General features: G+C 32.4%; 1 protein-coding gene across 2 annotated transcripts; it reads left to right on the forward strand.

Moving 5' to 3' along the window:
- LOC114318271 (double-stranded RNA-binding protein 2) lies at positions 1 to 6,116 on the forward strand. 2 transcript variants are annotated; one of them, XM_028265112.2, is made up of 3 exons: positions 1 to 651; positions 4,751 to 5,033; positions 5,271 to 6,116. In XM_028265112.2, the coding sequence occupies exons 1-3, from the start codon at positions 406 to 408 to the stop codon at positions 5,963 to 5,965; spliced, it is 1,224 nt and encodes a 407-aa protein (XP_028120913.2). In that variant the 5' UTR covers positions 1 to 405; the 3' UTR covers positions 5,966 to 6,116. The 2 variants fall into 2 exon arrangements, with proteins under 2 accessions (XP_028120913.2, XP_028120915.2); XM_028265114.2 differs by having other exon boundaries at positions 3 to 651; positions 4,814 to 5,033.
- The last annotated feature ends 17,177 nt before the right edge of the window (positions 6,117 to 23,293 follow it).

A 23,293-nucleotide genomic window follows, 5' to 3' on the forward strand; every position in this document is an offset into this window, starting at 1 on the left:
GAGAAAATCTAAGAAAGAAGATGATGACATCCATGCAGCCTGACTCCCACCGAAAAAAGCACTAAAAATTACAATTTAAATAACCCCCCCAATTTAACTTCTCCCCCACCCACCCGCACTGCATAACATCATCCTCATCTCTCTCTCTCTCTCTCTCTCTCTCTCGCTCTCTCTAACAGAAAAACCCTAGACCCTCCCCGGACCCATTTTCCGGCGAAAACTAGCTACCAAACCCTAAATTCTCCCCCTCATTCCGACCCCAAAGCCCGCCGATCCGATCCAATTCCTTCCCCGGCGGCTTCTCCGCCGGAAAACTCCGATTCCTGTAGACAAACACTACAAATTATACAAATAAACATACATATTTCTTGATATATATATATAGAGAGAGAGGGAGAGAGAGAGATGTACAAGAACCAGCTTCAAGAGCTGGCGCAGCGGAGCTGCTTCAACCTACCCTCGTACAGCTGCATACGGGAAGGTCCAGACCACGCGCCTCGGTTCAAAGCCAGCGTCAACTTCAATGGGGAGACCTTCGAGAGCCCCAATTACTGCTCCACCCTCCGCCAGGCCGAGCACGCCGCCGCCGAGGTCGCCCTCAACTCTCTTTCCCACCGTGGCCCCTCTCACTCCCTCGCCGCCCGAATCCTCGTAAGTACCAACAACAACATTGATTGGATTTTCGATCTTCTTTTTCTGTAAGTTTTATTGGAAATCACAAATTTGACTGGTTTTTGATCTGGTTTTACTCTTGGATTTTCCGGCGAATGTGATCGCCGGTGAAGGAAAATGCGCTGTAGTGTGGGCACCGGTTCGCTACTGAACCGGAGTTGATCGCCGGTTTAGGGATGAGGTTGGTTGAACCCGTGGGTTTTGTTGGGTTTGAAATGACTAGAATGCCCCTGATCTTTTCTTTTTCTCGCAAACTCGAAAGTTTCTGAGAGAGGGGCTCTGAGTCAAGAGAAACCGAGGGTTGTGGGACTTTGGAAAGGCTTTGGGCATAAGCCCTGAGGTCCCAGGTTCCACACTCGCCAAGGCCAAATGCCAGGGGTTTAGTGCAGTAGTCCTAGACGGCTCTCTAAGTGTTGGACGGCCCGTATGCGGGGCTTGGTGTGGGATTGAATCGTGACAGCTGCACTCTCTCACTAAAATGGTGTGTGCGTGGAGTTGGTGCACGTACCCGAGGTTTGCCCTCATCCTACTCCGATTAACCGACATTAGATAGTTGCTTCCGAACTCTTCAACCAAAAAAGAGTAAGAGACCGAACTAGTATTTGTCTTTATTAATTGTCTCTGTATGACAGTTGTGTTTTTTGGGGTCAATTGTCAGACACTTCATCACAATTAATTCATTAAATGAGCGTGTAGTATTTCAGTCATATAATAAATACTCTGAATTTTGGTTTATCCTGTTTGGTATGGGTTTTCATTTTTTTTTTCATTTTATATTTTTGGTTTTCAAGTTTGAAAATTCCCTCTGTTTTAATATATAGTTTTTATTTTTGTGCGAAAATAGTTTTCCACCTAAAAAAATAGATTGTTTCCAGGAAATTTACTGAAAACAGTTTCCAAACACATTTGTATTAGTGTTTTCGGAAACCATACGGAACACTTGGTCATGGTAGCTAAGACCCTTGTTCCTATACAAGAAATTAATCAACCAAACAAAAAAATGATTAATGGTATTCAATTTTAGGTGAGACCTTTTAAACTATTATATGAAGGTAAATATAATGTCAAGTCAACTTATGTATTGTTCTTGTATTTTGGTAAGTTGTGTCAAGTCAACTCATGTATTGTTCTTGTATTTTGTTAAGTGGTGATTTACATTAATATGTACTGAACCCATATGATAAAGACTGCTGATTAAAATTGCTGACTCTCGTTGTTTCTTTACTCACAAAATAGAGTGGGCTGGGATAAGTATGAATATGTTGAAATGTTGGGTATTGCTACTTTAATAATTAAATAAACTATAGTATTGATTTCAGTATGGACAAATTCAAATATGGCACATGGGTTACAATTTATGGTCTTGTCTCCCTCAATTGATTAAGCTTAAATGTCTAGCCGCAACATGCACGTGAGATACCACTTAATGGATTATCCGATGATGTGATTGATGTCATTAGATATGTTACATAGACTCGGATACGAGTATTGGGTGCAGGTGTGTATCCAAACGTCAGACTTTCATAAATATAAATTTTAGGATTTAGGGATACATATCCAAAATTGGATATAGCTACGGGGATGTTTCATATATACATATACATGTATATTGCATATTATAAAATATTCTCAGTTGAGATATTGTAAATTATGTACAAATATATTAGAAACTAAATAGGATTCAGGAAAATTTGAAATTTATATATCTAATTAGACACTAAAAGTATTGTTTTACTAGTAAATGTGAGTTTCTTCTTTATATTCTCAGAAATTAAAGGATCTAAGTGTCTAAATTGGGTACGAGTGTCATACACATATCCCACACCCTTTCCCATGTCATATCTGGTGGACACGGGTATTTGGGGGAAGTAGAAGAGTCCGTGTAACACCTTTTGTTTGCTGATTGGAACTCCATAATATGATCCTGTTTGACCATTTATATTTGCATCCTTTGAAGTGAAAACTGGTTTGAGTTTGATAACAATCTCAAGTGGACATTAGTTTGACATTGCTGAAATGTATACAGTTTAAATATGCAATGCTTAAATACACAAATCTTACATAGTACCTATGAACAAGGAAATTTTTTGCATGTTTTCTATAAATTAGACTAAAATATTTAAGCTTTGCATCCATGCAGTATACTGTTCCAATCTGGAATATGCATTTCTTTTTTGAATTTTGTACGAATTGCTTATGTTGTTCTCATTATTTGAGTTAATCAAACAATCCTGACTTACAATGCTTTTGAGAGAAGAATGAAATCGTGGTTGCTCATTATTCTGTGTTTAAAATTTATTTATTTTCTAACACAATGGAGATGCAGGATAATATTGTTGATTTCTAAACTCGTCTGTCCAAATAATTAGATTGGTCATATTCCAAAATTGTAATAACCATAGCCTACAGCCCTGATGCCCTGAAAAAGAAGAAAAAAGGAATTTATTATATACCTCCTTTTGACATTGTGAATCTGTAGATTGACCAGCATAGGTTCGCTTTTAGTCCTCTAATTTTACCAAAGTACTTGTGTAGGAGGCATTGGCGCAGAAATCTTGGGAGGCTATTTCTCGTGAAACAGGCTATATTTACCAGCTTCATTGAGCTCATGTTTTATTAGTTCTTTAAAGATGTAGCTTGGTGGTTTTTACAATATTAATCATGAACAGTTTGACCACATTTCTTTTCTTGATTATATTTCCACCAATACGGATGGAGCATTTAGCCTTAAAAATTGGGTATTCTTTTATCTGTGTGGAATTTTTCCAATACTTGGCCCATTCGATGGACAATTTCCAAGCTTAAACTTTGTACTCTGGGTTGATGGATTTGTGGCAACACCTGTTGTCGATTTTCCTGGGACATCATATGTTATTGCCATCAACTAATTCCGTCTTCTGTTTCACTTCTTTACTTCACCATGCTCTACACAATTTTAGCCTTTTATTTAACTAGACACCCAGCCATTGGAAACTCCGTTGGATATGGACTGGAGGATGCATGGCAGGCATCCACCAATATGCATCAGCTAAACAGCTAGTTTTCTGCATTTAGGGTGATGGGTTTTAAGAGGCTGGATTTTTGTTAACTGATCTGGCAATTGGGATTCTCTTCTTGAGTCCTTTTGCATCTTTGTTATTATTAGTGATTTTCTTTATAAAATTGGGCAATAACGAAAATACAAATAAATAAAAATGAGGTTGATCTACAATGCATATATGATGATTAAATTTCGGTGCCCTGGTTAAATCACTTTTTGTGCATAAATGGTGATTATTTAGCTGCACAAGATCCTATTTTAAACATTTTTGGAATGTTAATGGTTTCAGCATTACATTTCATTTGCTTGGATTGTCATCATTCTATTCCATGAATTGATGTTTAATCACATGTATTAGGACCTTAATACTGATAAAAAAAAAAAACATGTGGGTAGGGCGATATGACAAAATCTTAAAAAGCAAGATAGGATACAGTGAGGATAGAGGAGTCATGTAACGTGTTCAATTCAGGGAGGGTTAAGGCTTGATCATAAGTGAGCTTGAGTTCAATATGGTTCGATTGGAAGTTTTATCATATGAGATCGTCTCAATACTTAACTCAGAGAGAGCAAGAAGATTTTCTTCTTTTTACAAAAGAACCCAACTATTTGGTGTTTTATAACAGAAGTTTTTCTTATCTATGCTATTGCCCAATTACAAGATTTCAAATTTCAAAAATTTCCCATCCTTATTGAAGAAGTATCCTACACGTATCTATTTACATATCAGAGCATATTCTAGATGTAACCAGACCTTAAAAATTAGTTTATCAGACTAAATCCAACACTCACCATTGCCAACATGTTTGATACAGTCACGGCAGCCTTAGGGGAGTATCCATGCATCACTGTAGCTTAGCACCACCATGTGTTGAATTTTCAGTTCCATCAACATATGCAAATTGGGTCCTCTACTCATTTGATAACTTGAAATTTCCCCCAATAGATATGAGAATATGTTAAGCAGTACATACTTTTGTACATTCACATTCATTTATATATATTTAATTAATTTATATGTCACATTCATTAATATAGGCGTTTCAGTGCTATCAATTCAATTTCTGTTCTGGAGTTGAATGCCATTTACCATGGCTACAGGATGAGACAGGTGTTTACAAGAACCTCCTACAGGAGATTGCACAGAGAGTTGGCGCCCCATTGCCCCAATACATGACTTTCAGATCAGGGCTTGGACACCAACCCATCTTCACAGGGATGGTAGAACTGGCTGGAATTACATTCACTGGGGAACATGCCAAGAACAAAAAACAAGCTGAGAAGAATGCAGCCATGGCAGCTTGGACATCTCTAAGACAATGTGAGTCCCTTTCTCCAATTTCTTTAGACACGTAATTTGTACGAGTTGATAATGTTCTTGGTCATTCCAAAATCCACCCTCTTTGATCATTGCAAAAGTCTATGTGGTATTAATTACTTCGTCCTTTTTTTTTTTGCATTTTCATTCATATTAAACCTTAAATGACTTTTTTTTTCCCTTCTTAATTCTGTTTTGTTTTTTTTTCATTTTTTTTTTTCAAATTATTTTTCTGGCCAGTGGCACAACAAGATGCAACTTCGTCATCTGAAACAGAGAACAATGATGAGCTAGAACAAATTAAAATTGCACGAGCATTATTGAACTTCCGTTTGAAGGAAAAGATGGGCATGACCTACTCCTTCGATACTCCAATACCATTTGAAAAGAAATTTCAAATTCAAAACCCAAGACCGTCAAGTCCACAGCCTCGCCCAATGACCACCTCTAAAATCCTTCCCTTAATTTGCCAAAAGTCAACCCCTCGAATTAGACCCACACCTATGACGACAAATGACAGTTCCTCACAGCTTCAATCACCATCACTGTTTACGGCACTCGAAGGCCGTGTAATCCGCCCTCAAAGGTTTCCTGCAGCAGGGGCCGCTCCTTATGTTCCCATCCGGCATTGCAGGACACCTTACCAGGGGATTGCTCCGCCAGTTACAGTAAGATCCGTGGTGCCTGTTTTCTCTGCACCACCACTTCCACCACCTTCGGTGATGCCACCACAACCTGCACGAATTGCCCCTTCTGTCTGTATTAGGCAGGCTGTGCCAGTTTTTGCTGCTCCTCCTGTTCAAAAAGAACCGCCAATGGTTGTGGCTCTTGCTCCACCATCACCAGCTCAGGCAGATGAAACCAGGAACAAGAGTGGTGATGATTGCCTTCAAGGCCCTGAGGCAGTAAAGCTCTTGGAACAGCTCAAAATCTGATGATTGGTGGGGAAGGATTTAAATCTGTTAGAACCAATATATGTATGGTTTTGTTTTGATTGTGTTTGTTTTGTCATCATTTTCTTACCTGTTCGTATTAGCGAGTGTTCTTTCATCCCTTTGTTTATTAACATATCCTAGTTTTGTCTTCCTTTCTTTTCTTTTCTTTTTCCTGAAGCTACCGTCATTGCAGGTTAATTTAGTACCTAGCAATATGAATCTTTGAAGTTCTCGAGTAGATATTACCATTCTACTCCAATTGATGATAGCTTATTCTGACTGGGTACAATTCCTAATATAACTTTCCAGGGTGTGATGTTGGATTGGGGTGATGAACCCGGTCGTACCATTGTATCCTGAATATTGTTTTTTTAACCTTTGATCTGCCACACAAGACAAGGTTACTTGAACCCTAAGGGACCAGTTGGGTTGTTTGATCTGATCCGATCCTTCTACTCCCATGCTCCCTTGGGTTATAGAATATTAAGAATATCTGATGGTCAAAGAAACAAAAAACCCCATCAACTATGGGGACTAATGGTACTGTGTCATGGCTGTGTGTATGTGTATTTATTACTTTTGGATTTTGATATTAGATTCATGTGTTGTGTACCCATTGACCATCTTATTGTTCACTTCCAACAAAAACACAGATTGTGTTTTATTTGTTATTCACTTCTATGGAATTTCTTGGAGATCTCAGAGCTTAGGTCATGTATGCCTTGAGAAACTTCAATAAATTTGTGTGGAACAGCTCTTCCATAATTAAGGATTCGCTTGGTAGTCAATACGTTTTGTTTTTTAGACATGATATGTGAATTTGAGTCTCAATGATGCATGTTGCATCTTCTCCTTCCCCTATTCTCTACTACTGATTGAAAAATGAAAAAAATAATAATAAATAAAGATAAAGCTAAGAATTTATAGCACTTGTCAATGGAAAAGACAAATGGATTGCATCTTGGTAACAAAATCTTCATTGGAGTGATTTGGAAAGATGGTAAAAAGTTGACTTTTTGATTTTTTGATTTTTTTGACAAAAAGTTAGGTTCTTTTGGATAAAAAAAAATGACTTTATTACCTAAAAAAAGTTAAAAAGTCAAAAAATTGATTTTTTTAGCTTCTTGTTAAAATGCTCCATTGTTTGATACAATTTTTATAGGTTGAAAACTATAATTAAAAATATATATATGTATATATATTTATATATTTAATAAATTACACCAAACAAAACATAACCAGTGTTATGTCCAACATCAGATAATGCCCCCAACAATTTTAGCTAGATTGTTCCCAATATTTTTTTGAGAAATCCTTGATGCCCCGAATTGAGCTGTCTCGAATGGTTTAAATTTGTGTTTACTGGTCGACTGACCTGACAACCATCTAGACGACCGGGTGAAACGCTTGTCTACTGCGTAATTGTCACTTTATTGACTGTGATTATCAACATTTTTACCAAACGACCAACAAAATGAAATTCGATACATTCAAAATAAGTTCAAATTCGAAATCCGCAATATTATATATATATATATATATTTTTTTTTTCTCCTTGTCTTTTGCAGAAGGACCCACAATGCAAAAGCGATGGTCCCAACTCTGGTGTAGTGTGGTGGTACGATCTTATTTAATTTTTTTTGTTTTTAACTCTGAGTTAATGTTGTACTTGGCCACATTAATAGTCATTTAAATTATGTATGTCCTATGAGTCCCATATTTTTGGCCTATTAACGTACAGACATAACAAGTCGGCAGGCAAACAGGAAGCATAAGATTTACCGGACTGTATTCAATTGGCTAGGGCTAAAACTTGCAGTTAAAAAAAAAAATTAGTGGCACAAAAAAAAAAAAAGAAACAAAGAAATTTTTTTAATCATATATATATTTATGTGATCAAACCATATAAGATGTAGGAATAAGTATGCTTTTTATACAGACATCAATTATTATTATTTAAATATAAGTGGCTATTTTTGATCAATTTGGAAAGGGTAAGTTAAGTTTAGTGATGCTAAAAATCATAAGCATTATCAGGAGCGACTTCAGGATTTTGTCCAATTAATTAGAATCATGCATGAATTTTAAATCTTAATTGATGATCAAAAGAATTTTTTTTTTTTAAAAAGAGAAGAAATTTGAATTTTATTGATAAGTTATAAATTTTATTTACAGATAGTGAAAGTTTTTCATGTTTGAAAAGAAAAATAAAATTTAGAGCAAACTTCATATACCCATGTGATATGAGTAATGTGCAGTTTACTCCCTTAATATTTGAAAATGACCACATAACCCCCACATGATTTGTAAATTGAAGTGCAAAGTTAAACATTTTATCCAACTGAATAATAAGTATGAAACACGTGACAGACATAAGAGGGTTACATGCTCATTTTCAAATTTCAAGAGGATAAATCATATACGGAATAAAGTACAGGAGGTTAAAGTGCAGTTTACCTTCCAAACAAATGACAAATATATAGGGATATTTTAATTTTTTTTATTAAATCGTTAACGGGCCTAACCATTCACTTCAGTCCACAAATTATAAAAAAATTATATAGTTATTTTCAAAAGTTAAGAGGATAAACTACATATAACCCAAAATATAAGGGGGTTAAAATTTATCCCACCTGATTAAATTTATCATTTTTTACATCTCTTATGTTGACAAATATCATGTGTAATATAAAACTCGCTATATTTAAAATAAATTAAAATAATAAAAAAAGTTTAGATCCCCAAACAGTATGAGACAGATGAGAGATCATCTCCAGATCAAATAGAGGGAGATAACACATTAATACCTCTGAATAATTTAAACCGTCATGTGATAAGCAAATTGAATATAAAAATTTGGTCTCGAAAAAAAAAAGACAATGATTATAAACCATTTAAAATAAAATAAAAGAAAAAGAAGACAAAATGATTATAAACCATTTTATTTCATGTTATTACATTAACAACCTTGAAAACTTTGGGAGGAAATCTCACACCTACTTATTAATGGTATGTTTCGCAGCAAACAACATGTTGCGTGTACATAATTACACACTTCTTTAAAAGTTATTTCTTTAAAAATCACTTTTGTAATAAGAGGTAGATTTTGTGTTCCATAATTCCTTGTACATTACAAGAATTAACACTTTTGGCAACAAAAAAATTGGTCGCTAAAAGCTCATTTTTAGTCAGCAAAAGTTATCCGCGACTAATATTTTCGGTCGCTACTTTGGTCGGCAATTGAGGGTCGGCAAAAGTAATTCGCGACCAAAATTTTGGTTGGTCGGGAAAAGTTGGATTTGCCGACTAAATTTTTGGTTGCTAAGTATATCATTACTGCAACTAATCCATTTTGTCGCTAAAACATTTTGGTCGCGAAAAGTCACCTTTTGCCGACCAAATATCTTAGTCGCCAATTGTCACATTCCACGACCAACCTCTTTTTGGTCGCCAATTGTGACATTCTGCGACCTCTTAGTTTGGTTGCCAATTGTGATATTTCACGACCAAAATTTTTGGTCGCCAATTGTAACATTCTGCTACCAAAATTTTTGGTCGCCAATTGTCACATTTCACGACCAAAATTTTTGGTCGCCAATTGTCACATTCTACAACCAAACATGTTTGTCGTCAAAAGAAATGTTTGCACAACTAAAACTTTAGTCGGCAATAGACCTATTCGCGACCAAATCCTTTGGTTGCCAAAATTAATAATTTTAACGACTAATTATTTAGTCGCCAAATGTGCTTTGTGATATGCCAACTACTTTATTTAGTCGGCAAAAATATAACTTATCTTTCCTGACTAATCAATTGGTCGCCAAAACTATAAAAACAAAACCAAATTTTGGTCGCCAACATCCAACAAAATAAACTTGTAATTTATAATAATCCAACCAATTTATTCAATATAATCTGTAATTTGCAAAAATCATTCAAACCAACAAAGAAATTGAATCATCAACATTCAACAAAATACATATATCAACCATTTCTAAACCTGTTTAATGAAAGTCAGCAACTATTATAAGTTTACATCCACAAATAATTCCAAACTACATATTTCATCTAGCATAAAAATTTAAAACATAACAAGTACTTGTTATTATGTTTTAAATTTTTATCCATATACATCAACCCAAAAATATAACTAGTTGTCTACCAAACATTTTCTATACACACCCATTCAAAAATATAACTAGTAATGTATCCAAAAATATAACTACTAGTCTGCCCTACGTAGCTCGAAAAATTTAGCTGAAAACCCACCCGGACAAACACTTCACCAAATCAAAGTCACCTAAGCAATTCCTATCACCAATAACTTCCATTAAATTATAAATTGATCTCAAAAGACTTGAAAAAATTACAAAAAAGTAGAAATAGTAAATAAAAATTATATTTTCATATAAACTTAGAATTGGTAATTATATGCGTTTAATTACAACACTTAGAGCTGAAATAAAAGATAGTCTAATTTATATTTATGAATTAGAAAGTCAGTTCAATAGATTAAATTCTCTTTTGGTTATTGCCTAAGGACAATCTATAATAAATTATAGCCAAAGAATTACCAGTATTAAAAATAAAATATCCTTAGAAAAAATCAGTGTAAAATATCAACGAAAGATTTTATAAGAGTTAGTATTAAATTAGATCCGCAAATCCGCAATTGAATTGATATCAGAGCCCGGTTTCCCGACCTTGCCAATAAACTCTTGCATAAGTATTAAATATAGCAAGGAAGTAGAATTTGATAACTTAAATAATAATACTTCTTTACAAATAATAATAGAACAAAATAATACCTTAATTAGACTATCACAAGAAATTAACGAAAAACTTAGAACTAATCAATTAGAAATAATAAACGAAATTAGACATTTTGTACAAGATCTAAAAAAACAAGCAGCCATTTTTGAAAAATAACAAAAAGAATTAGATCTATATCCCTATCCATATAGAGGAAATAATCCGGAGGAACCTTTTAAATTAATTTTACCTGCAAAATAAAAAAAATAATGGAGTTAAGTAACTATAGCTTAAGTCAATTAGAAGAAATGGTTGAAAAAGAAAATGATAATAAAATAAAATACAAGATAATATTACAAATAGCTGAACAATTAAATATGGTAGACGAAAAAATAAAGAGTGAGATAATAGAATTAGAAGAAGATATCCATAAACAAGTAGGACTAATCAGTTTGGGAGAAATGGAACACATTTCCCTTGAAGAATTACAACAAGCAATGGGAAATAATGACGCAGAAAAAAAGAAAAAGAAAATAATGTACTAGAAAATTTCGAAAATAGAGAAAAAGATAAGGCCTTAGAAGAAGAAACTAATAACAATAATGATATGGATATAGATATGGCAATAATAAAACAAGAAGGAAGTAGCTCGTCTGCCCCACCTAATCCAAATCATCCAGATTTTAGAAATTTTACCAGACAACAACTAGAAAATGATACTAGAAATTATGAATATAGAAGAAAAACAGGACATTATAGTTATCTAAATAGAGGGTCTTTTACTAGAAGAGTAACAAATTATGTTGATTTTACCCTTAGGAATGAAGTATTCTTATGGGAGGTACCATTAAAGCTAATAAGTAATACAGGGTATTTATTAGATATTGATTATGCTACAAACACAAGTGACATAATAAAACAATGAAAAAGAGGCATGCACCATGTCTTAAATATCCATAGTAGCAGTTAGAGCGCGCAAAATTTTCTAAATTATATTGAACATAGCCTTATGGGTATAGTAGCAAGATGGTATGACAATCTAAGAGAAAGTGACAAAGAAGAATAGCAAAAACTACCCCAGAAGATATGTTAAACCTATTTGTACAATATATTGAAGAATAATTCGTAAGAAACAAGTAGAATGAGGATAATAATAATAAATAAATAAATAAAAGAGAATGGGTTAAGAAATTAAGTAACTTAGAAATATGTAATATCAAATAGGTGGAAATAAAATTCATTTAACTATATTTTTTTTATGAATTACCATATCCTATAAATGTTAATATAGAAGAAAATTATGAAAAATGGTTAAAAGAATTAGGAGATACCAGAAGTGACATCTTAGGTCATAGAATTAAATATCTAAGAGAATGAGTAGAACATGAATGCATGGAAAATGAAATAAAGAAGAAAAATAAAAAAAATAATATTTACATTACTGGCAAACATCTAATTCATGAGGATGTAAGCCTTCAAGAAGAAAAATATACAATAAGAAAAAGAAAACATTTTACAAAAGAAAAAGATTTAATAAACAAAGAGGAGAAAAATATAAAAGAAAATATTATAAAAAATCCTATAATTTCAACAAAAGAAAAAGGTTTTTTAGAAAAAATAATTATTGTCCAGAAAGAAAAAAGAATTGTAAATGTTGGGCATGTGGAGAAATAGGCCACTTTGCTAATCAATGCATAAATAAGAAGAATAATAAAATAATAGAAGCCCTAGGAAGTTTGGATTATGTGGAATTAGAGGAAGAAAAAGCCTTAGAATTGGCTTTAGAAAATAATAAAGGAATAATAGAATTAATTAAAGAAGAAATAGAAATAGAAGACGAAGATTATAGCGACACTGAGGAAGAGTTAAATTTTATGATGATAGAAGAAATAAGTATAGAAAATTTAAGAGAAGAACAATTTGTCATAGAAAATTCTCAATAAAAAGAAATATAAAAAGATTGGATATTACCAATTTTACGAAAAGACGAAATATATCAGAAATCAATATTCAAATTAAAAAGTAAATATATATGTGAAAGAATGAAAGGAGATATTGAAATTAAGGATTGTGAATATAATGTAGGAGAAATAAATTTAATAAATTATGAAAATATATTAAAAATGATAAAGATAATAAGTATAAATATACGCATATATGGAGTGTACAAATACAAATTACACCGTTATTTGATAAAGGATAAGATATATATATATATATATATTGGCATTTTTGTGTGATATTAGACAACAAAATTTTGGAAGGTCCATAATTAGTGGAATAAAAAGTAATCTATGTGAGGGACCATTAGGTTTTAATTGCAAAATAGGATGTATTCATAAATAGATTTTTAACTTTGAAAATAAAAACCGTAGGGATCGATATGCATGAAATCACTTATCCATTAAGGATATTTTGGAAAAAATATATAAGTTAGATAATACCATATATCCTAAAATGTAATGTAAATTTATAGAAGCAGATAAATTTAAACCTACCAATGGAATACCAATAGATAGAATTACACCTAAAAGAATAAATCTTAATGAGTTCAAGTTAGATAATCGATGGATAACAAGTTTCAATAATTCTAAAAATATTACAAAATATATATATATATATATATATAATTAAAATCGATAATACAAGAAATATTAAAATAGAAACTCCCAACACAATAGAAAATAATAATGAAGTGGATAACGTAAGCATATCATCCAGAAGACACTCTATAGATAATTCTAGTATACAATCTGAAAAGAGTTCAGTTAGCAAAAGAATAATAGGATATAGAACTACGAGTGTGCCAGTATATGAAGATTAGAAGAATCTTATGGCATAGACAAAAAACGATGAAGAAGAGGCACAAAAGGAATACGATACATTTGTAAAACGGTATAGCAAAAAGAATGAAGAAAATAAAATGTTATTATCATATACTAATGTTAATAGTATATAGATATTCCCATAACAATACGCATAGAAGGATTTAATACTTATAAACTATGTGCTTACTTAGATAGTAGATGCTCAGTATGTTTTGAGAAAAAGGAAACTCTTTTCAGAATATATGTGGAAAAAACAAAATCCATCATTAATAGTTCGAATCGCTAATAATAATACGATCATACATAATGACGCGATAGAAAATTTAGTTGTAGAAATTAATTCAGTTACCTTTATCATTCCTAAATTTTGGGCAACCGATCAACCATCACAAGATGTAATTATCGGCAATAATTTTCAAAGATTATACAGCATTTGTACTCAAACGTTACACTCTGTTATATTTATAAATAACAATAAACCAATTGAAATCTTAAAATTAAAAGCGATTATTACACATCACAATATTAACTTGGTACGCAGCAAGTGTAGTGAGGAGGTAATCTCTCCAACCGGGCGTGAACCTATACTAAGTATTATAGAAATTAGCATTCAAGAAGAAATTTAAAAAGAGCAACAAGAAATATGCAAAATCTTATATAGTGAAGATCTGTTAAAATTTTAGGATAAAGATAAAAGTATAACTAAATTAGACCTAATCGACCAACTAAGCATGACCTTTTTAATAGAATACAAGGTGCTTCCTGTTTCTCCAAAATGAACTGCAAAAGTGGATACTGGCAAATAAAAATGGATAAAGACAGTATCTCACTAACAGCCTTTAGCGCACCACAAGGACATTATGAATGGCTTGTAATGCCATTTGGGTTTTAAAAAAAATGCACCTAAAATATTTCAAAGAAGAATGGATAACATCTTTAAAGAATTGAATAATATTTGTCTTGTATATATAGATGATATTTTAATTTTTTTCCAAATCTATAGAACAACATAGAATAAATATCAAAATAATAACAGAAAAATGTGAAGGACATGGAATAATGTTAGGTGAAAAGAAATGTGTATATGCACAAAAGGAAATAGAATTTTTAGGACCTGAAATTAAGGCAGAATCAATAAAAATGCAAAGTCATATTCTAGAAAAAAATTAATAAATTTTCTGATAAAATCACTAATAAAAAACAATTAGAAAGATTTTTAGAATGTTTAACTTATGCATCAAATTTTATAAAAGACATAGCCAAAATAAGAAAACATTTACAAAAGAAACTAAAAAGGGATGAGAGTTGGACTTGGAACTCAGTTGACTCCACTTTAGTAAAATTCTTTAAAAAAAAATGTAAAGATTTACCTACCCTAACTCTTCCGAATGAAAATGATAAGTCAGTGCTAAAAACTAATGCAAGTAACAATCACTAGAGTGCAGTGCTAAAAATAAAAAAATAATAATAATCAACTATATAGATATTGTAGTGGAAGTTTTAATCAAGTTGAATGTAATTATTCCACCATAGAAAGAGAATTATTAGCCATAATAAAAGGCATAGAATTTTTTTAAATATTTTTGGCACCAAAATCATTTTTAATAAGAACTGATTGCAAAGGCCTACTAGGCTTCATAAATAAGAATTTATCTAACATGTAGGTGCAAGGAAGGCTTTTACGATGACAACTCTGATTAAAACAATTTGCCTTTGATATAAAACATATTAATGATAATAAAAATAGTTTAGCAGATATTCTAACTTGAGAACTTGCAGATGGCATCCACATCCACAAGACTTACACTACCATAGAAGGAAACACTCCTGGCAGAAACTTAAGAAGTGCTGGACTTAGTGACACAAGAAAGTGCTAAAATTATTAGAAAAATGCAGGTAGCAAGGAATAGCCATTTTGTGAACGACCTTATTAGGACAACCCATTTAGTAGCCAAAACCTTTTTACGATTAGAAGTATTCTATTTGTTTCTTTAACTCTCCTATGACATCCAAGATAAAATAAGAAGATGTACATTTATTAAGTTATTTCTGAGATGGTATGAAGAATGTGTCATGTGATGACCGGGTACGTAACCCGTCTCGTTCTTCTTTTATTTGTGTTGGGATTACTCATGTTAGAGTGTCGAGGTTTAACTTGAGGCCTTGTCAACCGTATGGGTTCATCTTTTTTGAAAACTTTTCTCAAAATTCTCGTTCTTATTTTTATATCGGTGTTGAGTTTCGCATGTGTTTGGGAGGCATGAGATTGGATACGAGAGGTCTCAGTCCAGGTGGTGAAATTTTTGGTTGGGAGGCTGAGCCACACGTGCGGAGACTTGGGCAAGCACGTGCGGAAAATGAGGTTGCACGTGAGGTGAGCAGGGGTTGCTAAGATGCTCTACTAAAATAATCAGACATGAAATCCCAGGTGCAGAAAGGAGGGGCCGCATGTGCAAGAGTGGAGGCCGCATGTAAGGTGAAGGGCATGCTGCACGTGCGGGAAGAAGGGGTCGCACGTGCAGGGGTGGAGGCCGCACGTACGATGAAGGGCGTGCCGCACGTGCGAGGAAAGGAGCGCACGTGCAAGAAAACGCTAAGTCCGAAAATTTTTGCTTTTTCTTCCCTTTGGGATGAGTGTATCTCACTTTTTGTATATCTTTCTCTTTCTAAAAACCCATTCCTCTTCCTTCTCTCTACATTTACCTACACCAAATTAGATCAAATCTGTGATTTCTTCAAATTCATTAGATTTTTTATCATAGCTCCTTCATCAAAGTTGGAAAACTCTTTGAGGGCTGCATTTTGTGCGGTGGAGTTCGAGTTTCGACACCATTTATTTTGGGGTGTTCTTCTATCTTTCCTTCTAGAACTTGAGATAGGGATTTTTCTTTGAGTCATATATACATTTTTACAAGTTATGTTAATGTTGGAACTCCTTCTTGTTATATTGAACTTGGTTTTTGACTCATGAGTTGTAGGTGATTTTAAAAGTGGGTGTTCACAATGTTTTCTAAAAACCCTTGAGATTTTGAGCTATATTGTTGTAGAGGAGAGTTATCTTGGAAAATTTTCTTTCAAAATGAGAAGAAAACCAAGTTTATGGAAACCCTCGAAATTTGGGAATCTTTGAGAAAAATGTGGTGATGTTATGAAATTGATACTTGACAAATATTATGGCGAATGTTGAAATGAGAAATTCCATGGTATATGAGAATTAGTTGAATTTGAAGTTTGTTGTTCAAAATGTTGATATAGTCATGAAATGACTAAGTTGATGAAAATGCATGAAATGTGGAAATGTTGCTACTCCTCGATAGATATAAATGAGTATATGTTTATCTTGTAAAATTACATTGGAAAGAGAAATGGGAATTGTTATCACAATGGAAAAATTGTATGGAAGAATTGAAAATGAAAGAATATTCTAATGCATTGATATGTGTTGCATTGACATTTCGATTCATTTGGTTATTACAAGTTTTGAATTGAGATTTGAAACTTTTGCATTGAAAAATGAAATGTTTGTGAAACAAGGTCTCATTGAATTGTTTTGGGATAAATACGTTGGTAAGTCCGGATAGGGGATGTAGATGAAATTGATTAAGTTGGCCTGAGTGTCTAGAGTGAAAGACCGAAAACACGTGCGGATAAGGTATCACGTGCCTTCTGGTTAGCTACCGGTAAAGTGGGGATTGGTAGTGTTAGTTATGTCTACTTGTAGACATCAATCTAGGGATTACATAAGTCGTATTTACTGCCCTTTGAACTTGATTTAAAATGATTGAATTGTTGAATTTTCAAGATTTTATTGTGCATGATGGTTTTCAAAAAGATGAGGATGCGACTTTCCTTTAAAAGCATAGCATGGCATATGCATTTCATCTTATGAAAATTATATAAAATGTATATACTTTGTTAAGAATTTCCTACTGGGCTTTATGCTCACCCTATGGGATTTATGTAGGAAAAGATGTGGTGATTCCGCCAAACTAAGAGCGTGGAGTGCATTTTGAGAGCACAAGGCTCTTGCTTTGTTGTGATTATTTTTGCAAGCCAAAGGCTATATATGTATAGGTTCGAGCATCCATTTTGTGTAATCGGACTTAAGCCTTGGAATTTGTAGCCCTTGAGGGCATTTATTTACTTTTGACTGGTTATTTCACATGCTATAGATTCATGTACTAAGGTCGTTGAATATATATTCCCATGTGGAATTATTTTGTAAATCTCTTATGATTATGTATGCAATGTTGGAGATTTGGGGGTTGACGTGGATATTGGAGATTTACTTATGTTTACCGTAAGGAGTGATAGTTGATGTACTTTTGTTATGTAATTTTTTTGGGGGGGCATTACATGTCACCTATCTGGGAACTCAGTGATGCTACTTTAATGGATGGACAGCCTTGTACAATTATAGAATATTAAAAGTTTCATTCGATGCAGACAAGGTCATCAGCCCAAAAGATCCTTTGGTTCAAATGTGGAAATTGAAAATAATCAATACATTCTACGTTCTACCTCACCCACAAAGTATTATGTTCTCTCAGCTCACCAAATTCTAACAATTCATGTTCAGGAAAATTTATGGAGTCTATAAAGAATATCCAAGCATAACACCCATCACATTTACAACTACCCAAACGGAGGTAAAGGATGAACGTCTAAATGCAGCTCATTATCTGACAAAAGTTAAAGACAAGAAAGACGAGATCCCCTACAAATGTGATTGGTTCAAAGATTGGACAAACCTTTTATATTAGATCCAACAAAAGCAAGGGCAAGAGAATTTTTCATAATATCACATGAAACTACAGAATTAGCAAGAGTTTGATTCAAATTAGTTCATTATGGAAGGACTACGTTTGAAATAACACCATCCTTGGCGGAAAAGTTAATTGTTTCAGGATTGCCTTATGAATCAGTATATGATTATTTGGGACAGGTAGATTCGGGGACATATTTATCTGAAAGAGGACGTAAATTTTTAGAGAAATATCTGATGGAACATGATCTAGAAGAATGGGATGAAATGTTTGAAGAATATGATGAAAACTATGATCTTAGTGATATCATGGGTGATGAGGGCGTATGGAATCTAAACAATCCAATGGATTGACAAAATCATGGGCAATTTGGCAAAACCATAGGTTAAAGATTACACTTCTATATGACTACACCACCAGGTGTCTCTTGTTCATAAATAAATCAGCATATGGCCACACCACCTGCTTATTTGTCCCTTGTTTATCTTTAAGTTAAATAAATAAATAAAATTAAAAAAAAATTAATGTATAAAATATTTTATGTTTATAGAATAGGTTGAAGCCCAAACTTTGAAGTCCACAAGGTGCCTATATAAAGGCCTTGAGGGAGAGCAAAAGGGGAGAAATTAGTTAAAGTATACTTAAAACTAAGTAAGAAGTCTAGTTCTCAGGTCTTCTTAGAGCAAACAATACTCTAGCAATCCAACAGTCTACAGACACCTCTTTCCTTGTAAATCTTTGTTCAATAAATAAAAAGTTTTTTATTTTCAAAAAAGAGTGTGTTACTACTGCGTGTTGATCTTAGGTCTCCTACGTAACCAAAGAAGCAATTTCTAAAGTTACGGTCAGAGGTAGGAAATGAAACAAATATGTACTGAGCTTGATCTAACGAAGGAAAGGTCAAGGTTAGCCACCTCTGTAAACTGAAAGCTTGCCAATGCCAGAGCCCTATGTCGACTACGTTAGGTAACGCTCAAAATCCGTAGATATTGTTCTTATTTTGGAAGCATGGTGGGCCTAAAATCAAAACATCTTAGAATTATAAATAAGTTTTTTTTTTTTTTTTGAGTTTATATCACCATTTCTATATCCAAGATTTGTTGCTAGATCGGTAATCAAGTACTAGTATTAATCACAAACTATCACTAACGTCGGGAATTTTTACAAAATCTACTAAATATTGGTGCTGCTAAAGATATAGAATTTACAAGAAAAAAAGTTAATAAAATATCTTAAGAAATTGTAAATTATCAAGAACAACTGGGTTTAGTATCCTAAAAATAAATTAAATTAAATTAATTATTATTTTCCACATCATTTGAGCCACAAAAGTTTCAAGCAACCAAGCAACACTCTTTTGTATTTAAGACTTCGTCAAACAATGTATATAGGCACCATAATAAAATAATAGTTTAAAAGAACAATTTTTTTTTCAGTTTGAATTTGGACGAGAGATAACAGTCTGAGCAACGGACAACAGGACACCCTGGTGATCTCCTCATGGGGCGCTGCCTTGGACCTGCGGGAGGGTGGGAGGATTTCCCTGTAACAAAAAAAAAAAAAAAAAAAAAACAGTCTGAGCTCTCAATATACGTTACATTGACAGTTTTTTATAAATTAATCAAGCTCTGAAGCTCGACCTTAAGTTTAAAGTGTGAACTATTGAAGATCAAATAAAATTCGGTGAGAGACTCAAAACATAGAACAAATCCACTAAAAATTTGATAAATAACATTAAAACTCCATCAATTATGAAATCCACTCATTGAACTTTCTTGTTCAAACTCAAAGCTCTCCAACTCAAACCTCTTTTTTCTTTGTTTTTTTTTTTTTTTTTTCCGAGTTAAAAGGGCAACCTGTTTGCTCATACAAATAGATTCCCGTTTTTTATTTGCATGCCCCATGCATTTTTGTGCAACTTCTTGTTATAATTATGCAACAAAAGTAGGGATGGCAATGAGGGTTAATGGGGTGGATATTAATTCTCTATTCCCATTTCCCTATAATTATTTTTCTCCATTCCTCATGGGTACTACCCTGCCCATTTCCTAATGGGTTTGGATATTTTCCAACCGAACTTAACCTTTTTTTTTTTTTTTTAAGATTCACAATCAAAGCTAAATATACATTCAATTTTTTTTTTTTTAAGGTTCACAACTCTTCTTCTTCTTCTTCTTCTTTTTTTTTTTTTTTTTTTTTTTGGGATAAGATTCACAATCAAAGCTAAATATACATTCAATCTCTTTTTATTTTTTTAAAGGTTCACAACCATTTTTTTTTTCACAACCAAAGCTAAATATACATTCAATCTTATTTTATTTTATTTGGCTCAACAACAAAATCAAATACACATTAATTAACATTGTCACATTATTTTTGTCAAAATTTATGTATATCTAGAATTTTTAAAATTTATTTCAAAAAATTCAATCTTAACCAAAGCTAAATATACATTCAATCTTATTTTATTTTATTTGGCTCAACAATAAAATCAAATACACATTAATTAACATTGTCACATTATTCTTGTCAAATTTTATGTATATCTAGAATTTTTTTAATTTATTTAGAAAAATTCTATTCCTACAAAAAAATTTCCATCTTCTTTTTTAATTTTTTTTTTTAATTTTATATATCTTCTTCTCCTCTCTATTAATTGATCATCCATAATCTGAAGGTGAGTTATTGCTCTCATTTCCATCTTCTTCTTCTTCTTCTTCTTCTTCTTCTTCTTCTTCTTTTTTTAAAAAATTTTTATTTGCATTTATAGAATGAATTTTCTTATTTCAACATCTCCTGCAATTGTTTTATTGAATTTCTTGCTGATTTGATGGTAACCTTAAATTGAATTTTTCAATTTTCATCTTAACTAGTGATCACCTTAATTGAAATTTTGTACATTTTTGTCTTCAATTTCCATGTTTTGGTTATGATTAATTGCGCGTTTTTTATCGATAGTCACAATCTTGTCACCGCTAGATTTTCGTCATCGCAAATCGTCGTTGCTATAGTGAGAGGATGAAAAGAGTGAGAATTAGAACTCTAATTGTCAACAGAGTAGAGATGGCAATGAATAACCTACCATATGGGTATCCTTGGAGATCTAACCCAAATACTTGGGTTTTCCCTTTTTTCTTGTCCGTCGAGTAGGGTAAGTGATATTCTTTAAATCTCAACCGGGGATGAGAACCCACTAATTTTCCCATATTTTTTTTTAGGTACGTCGAAAAATAATTTATCCATATGTTTTCACTACTCTGTTGACAATTAGAGTTCTAATTCTCACTCTCTCTCATCCTCTTACTACAACAATAGCGATTTGCGATGACGACAATCTAGCGGTGACAAGATTGTAACTATCGATCAAAAATATGCAATTAATCATAACCAAAACATGGAAATTGAAAACAAAAATGTACAAAATTTTAATTAAGGTGATTGCTAGTTAAGATGAAAATTGAGAAATTCAATCTAAGGTTACCATCAAATCAGAGAGAAATCCAATAAAGCAATTGCAGGAGATATTGAAACTAGAAAATTCATTCTATAAATATAGATAAATAAATTTTAAAAAAGAAGAAGAAGAAGAAGAAGAAGATGGAAACGAGAGTCATAACTCACCTTCAGATTATCAAAGATCAAATAATAGAGAGGAGAAGGAGATACATAAAATTTAAAAAAAAAAATTAAAAAGAAGATGGAATTTTTTTGTAGGAATAGAATTTTTCTAAATAAATTTAAAAAATTCTAGATACACATAAAATTTGACAAAAATAATGTGACAATGTTAGTTAATGTGTATTTGATTTTGTTGTTGAGCTAAATAAAATAAAATAAAATAAGATTGAATGTATATTTAGCTTTGGTTGTGAATCTTAAAAAAAAATAAAAACAAAAACAAAACAAAAAAACAAAATTTAAAAAAAAAAAGAAAAAAAAAAGATTGAATGTATATTTAGTTTTTGGTTGCAAATCTTAAAAACAAAAAAAAATAAATAAAAATTTTGGTTGTGAACCTCAAAAGAAGAAAAGAAAAAAGATTGAATGTATATTTAGCTTTGGTTGTGAAAAAAAAAACATATGGGGAAATTAGTGGGTACCCATCCCCAATTCATCCCCAGTTGATATTTAAATAATATCACTTACCCTATCCGACGGATAAGAAAAAATAGAAAAAACCCATGTATTTGGGTTGGGTCTCCATGGATACCCACAGGGTAGGTTATCCATTGTCATCCCTAGACAAAGGTAATATAAATCAATTAAAAAAACTAATTATTGCAACGTTAAAAAAGGTGTCATTTTAGATTATGTTTTTTATTATCAACTTTCCATTTTTTAAAATTGCTTGTCATATACGACATTGAATAATTTGTTGGAAAAATGGTTTATATAGGCTTATTTTGGGCCGACTTTGAGCCCAATATTGAGTGGGCCCCGAACGTCTTTTGGGGCGGGTCCGAAAATGTGAAGTGTTTCTTGCCACGTGGCAAATCACACGGTGAAGACGGTTCGTCAAAACCATTTATGAGTGAATGGGAACATGACGTCGTTTTGGGGTTTAACATTAATTTTTAGACAAAGTTCATTTGAATTTTTTCAATAAAAATTATTGTGGGAATTTAATTTAAATATAATTTTATTTTTGGTTTCCTAAAGTGGTTTCCTAAAATAGATTAAACTATTCAAATAGTTTAATATTTTTATTCCAAACTGTTTAATAACTTTCCACCATTGACTTTTTTGTTTAAACTATTCAAATAGTTTAAATATTAAATTCAAACAGTTTAGAACTTTGCCAACCAACGGATCTTTTTTCAAAAATTGTGTGAAAAAGCTGTTCCAAAGGAGCAACGGACAGATTCGGTTTTATAACTACAATAATCTATTTGAAATTTCAGAAAGTATCTGTTGACACTTGTTGCACCTGTTCAGTCTTACAACACCTGTTCGGGGCTATGTTATTTTGCCTATAAATACTC

This window comes from Camellia sinensis, chromosome 14 (assembly GCF_055761805.1).
Source record: "Camellia sinensis isolate YWXY chromosome 14, ASM5576180v1, whole genome shotgun sequence".
Lineage (NCBI taxonomy): Eukaryota > Viridiplantae > Streptophyta > Magnoliopsida > Ericales > Theaceae > Camellia > Camellia sinensis.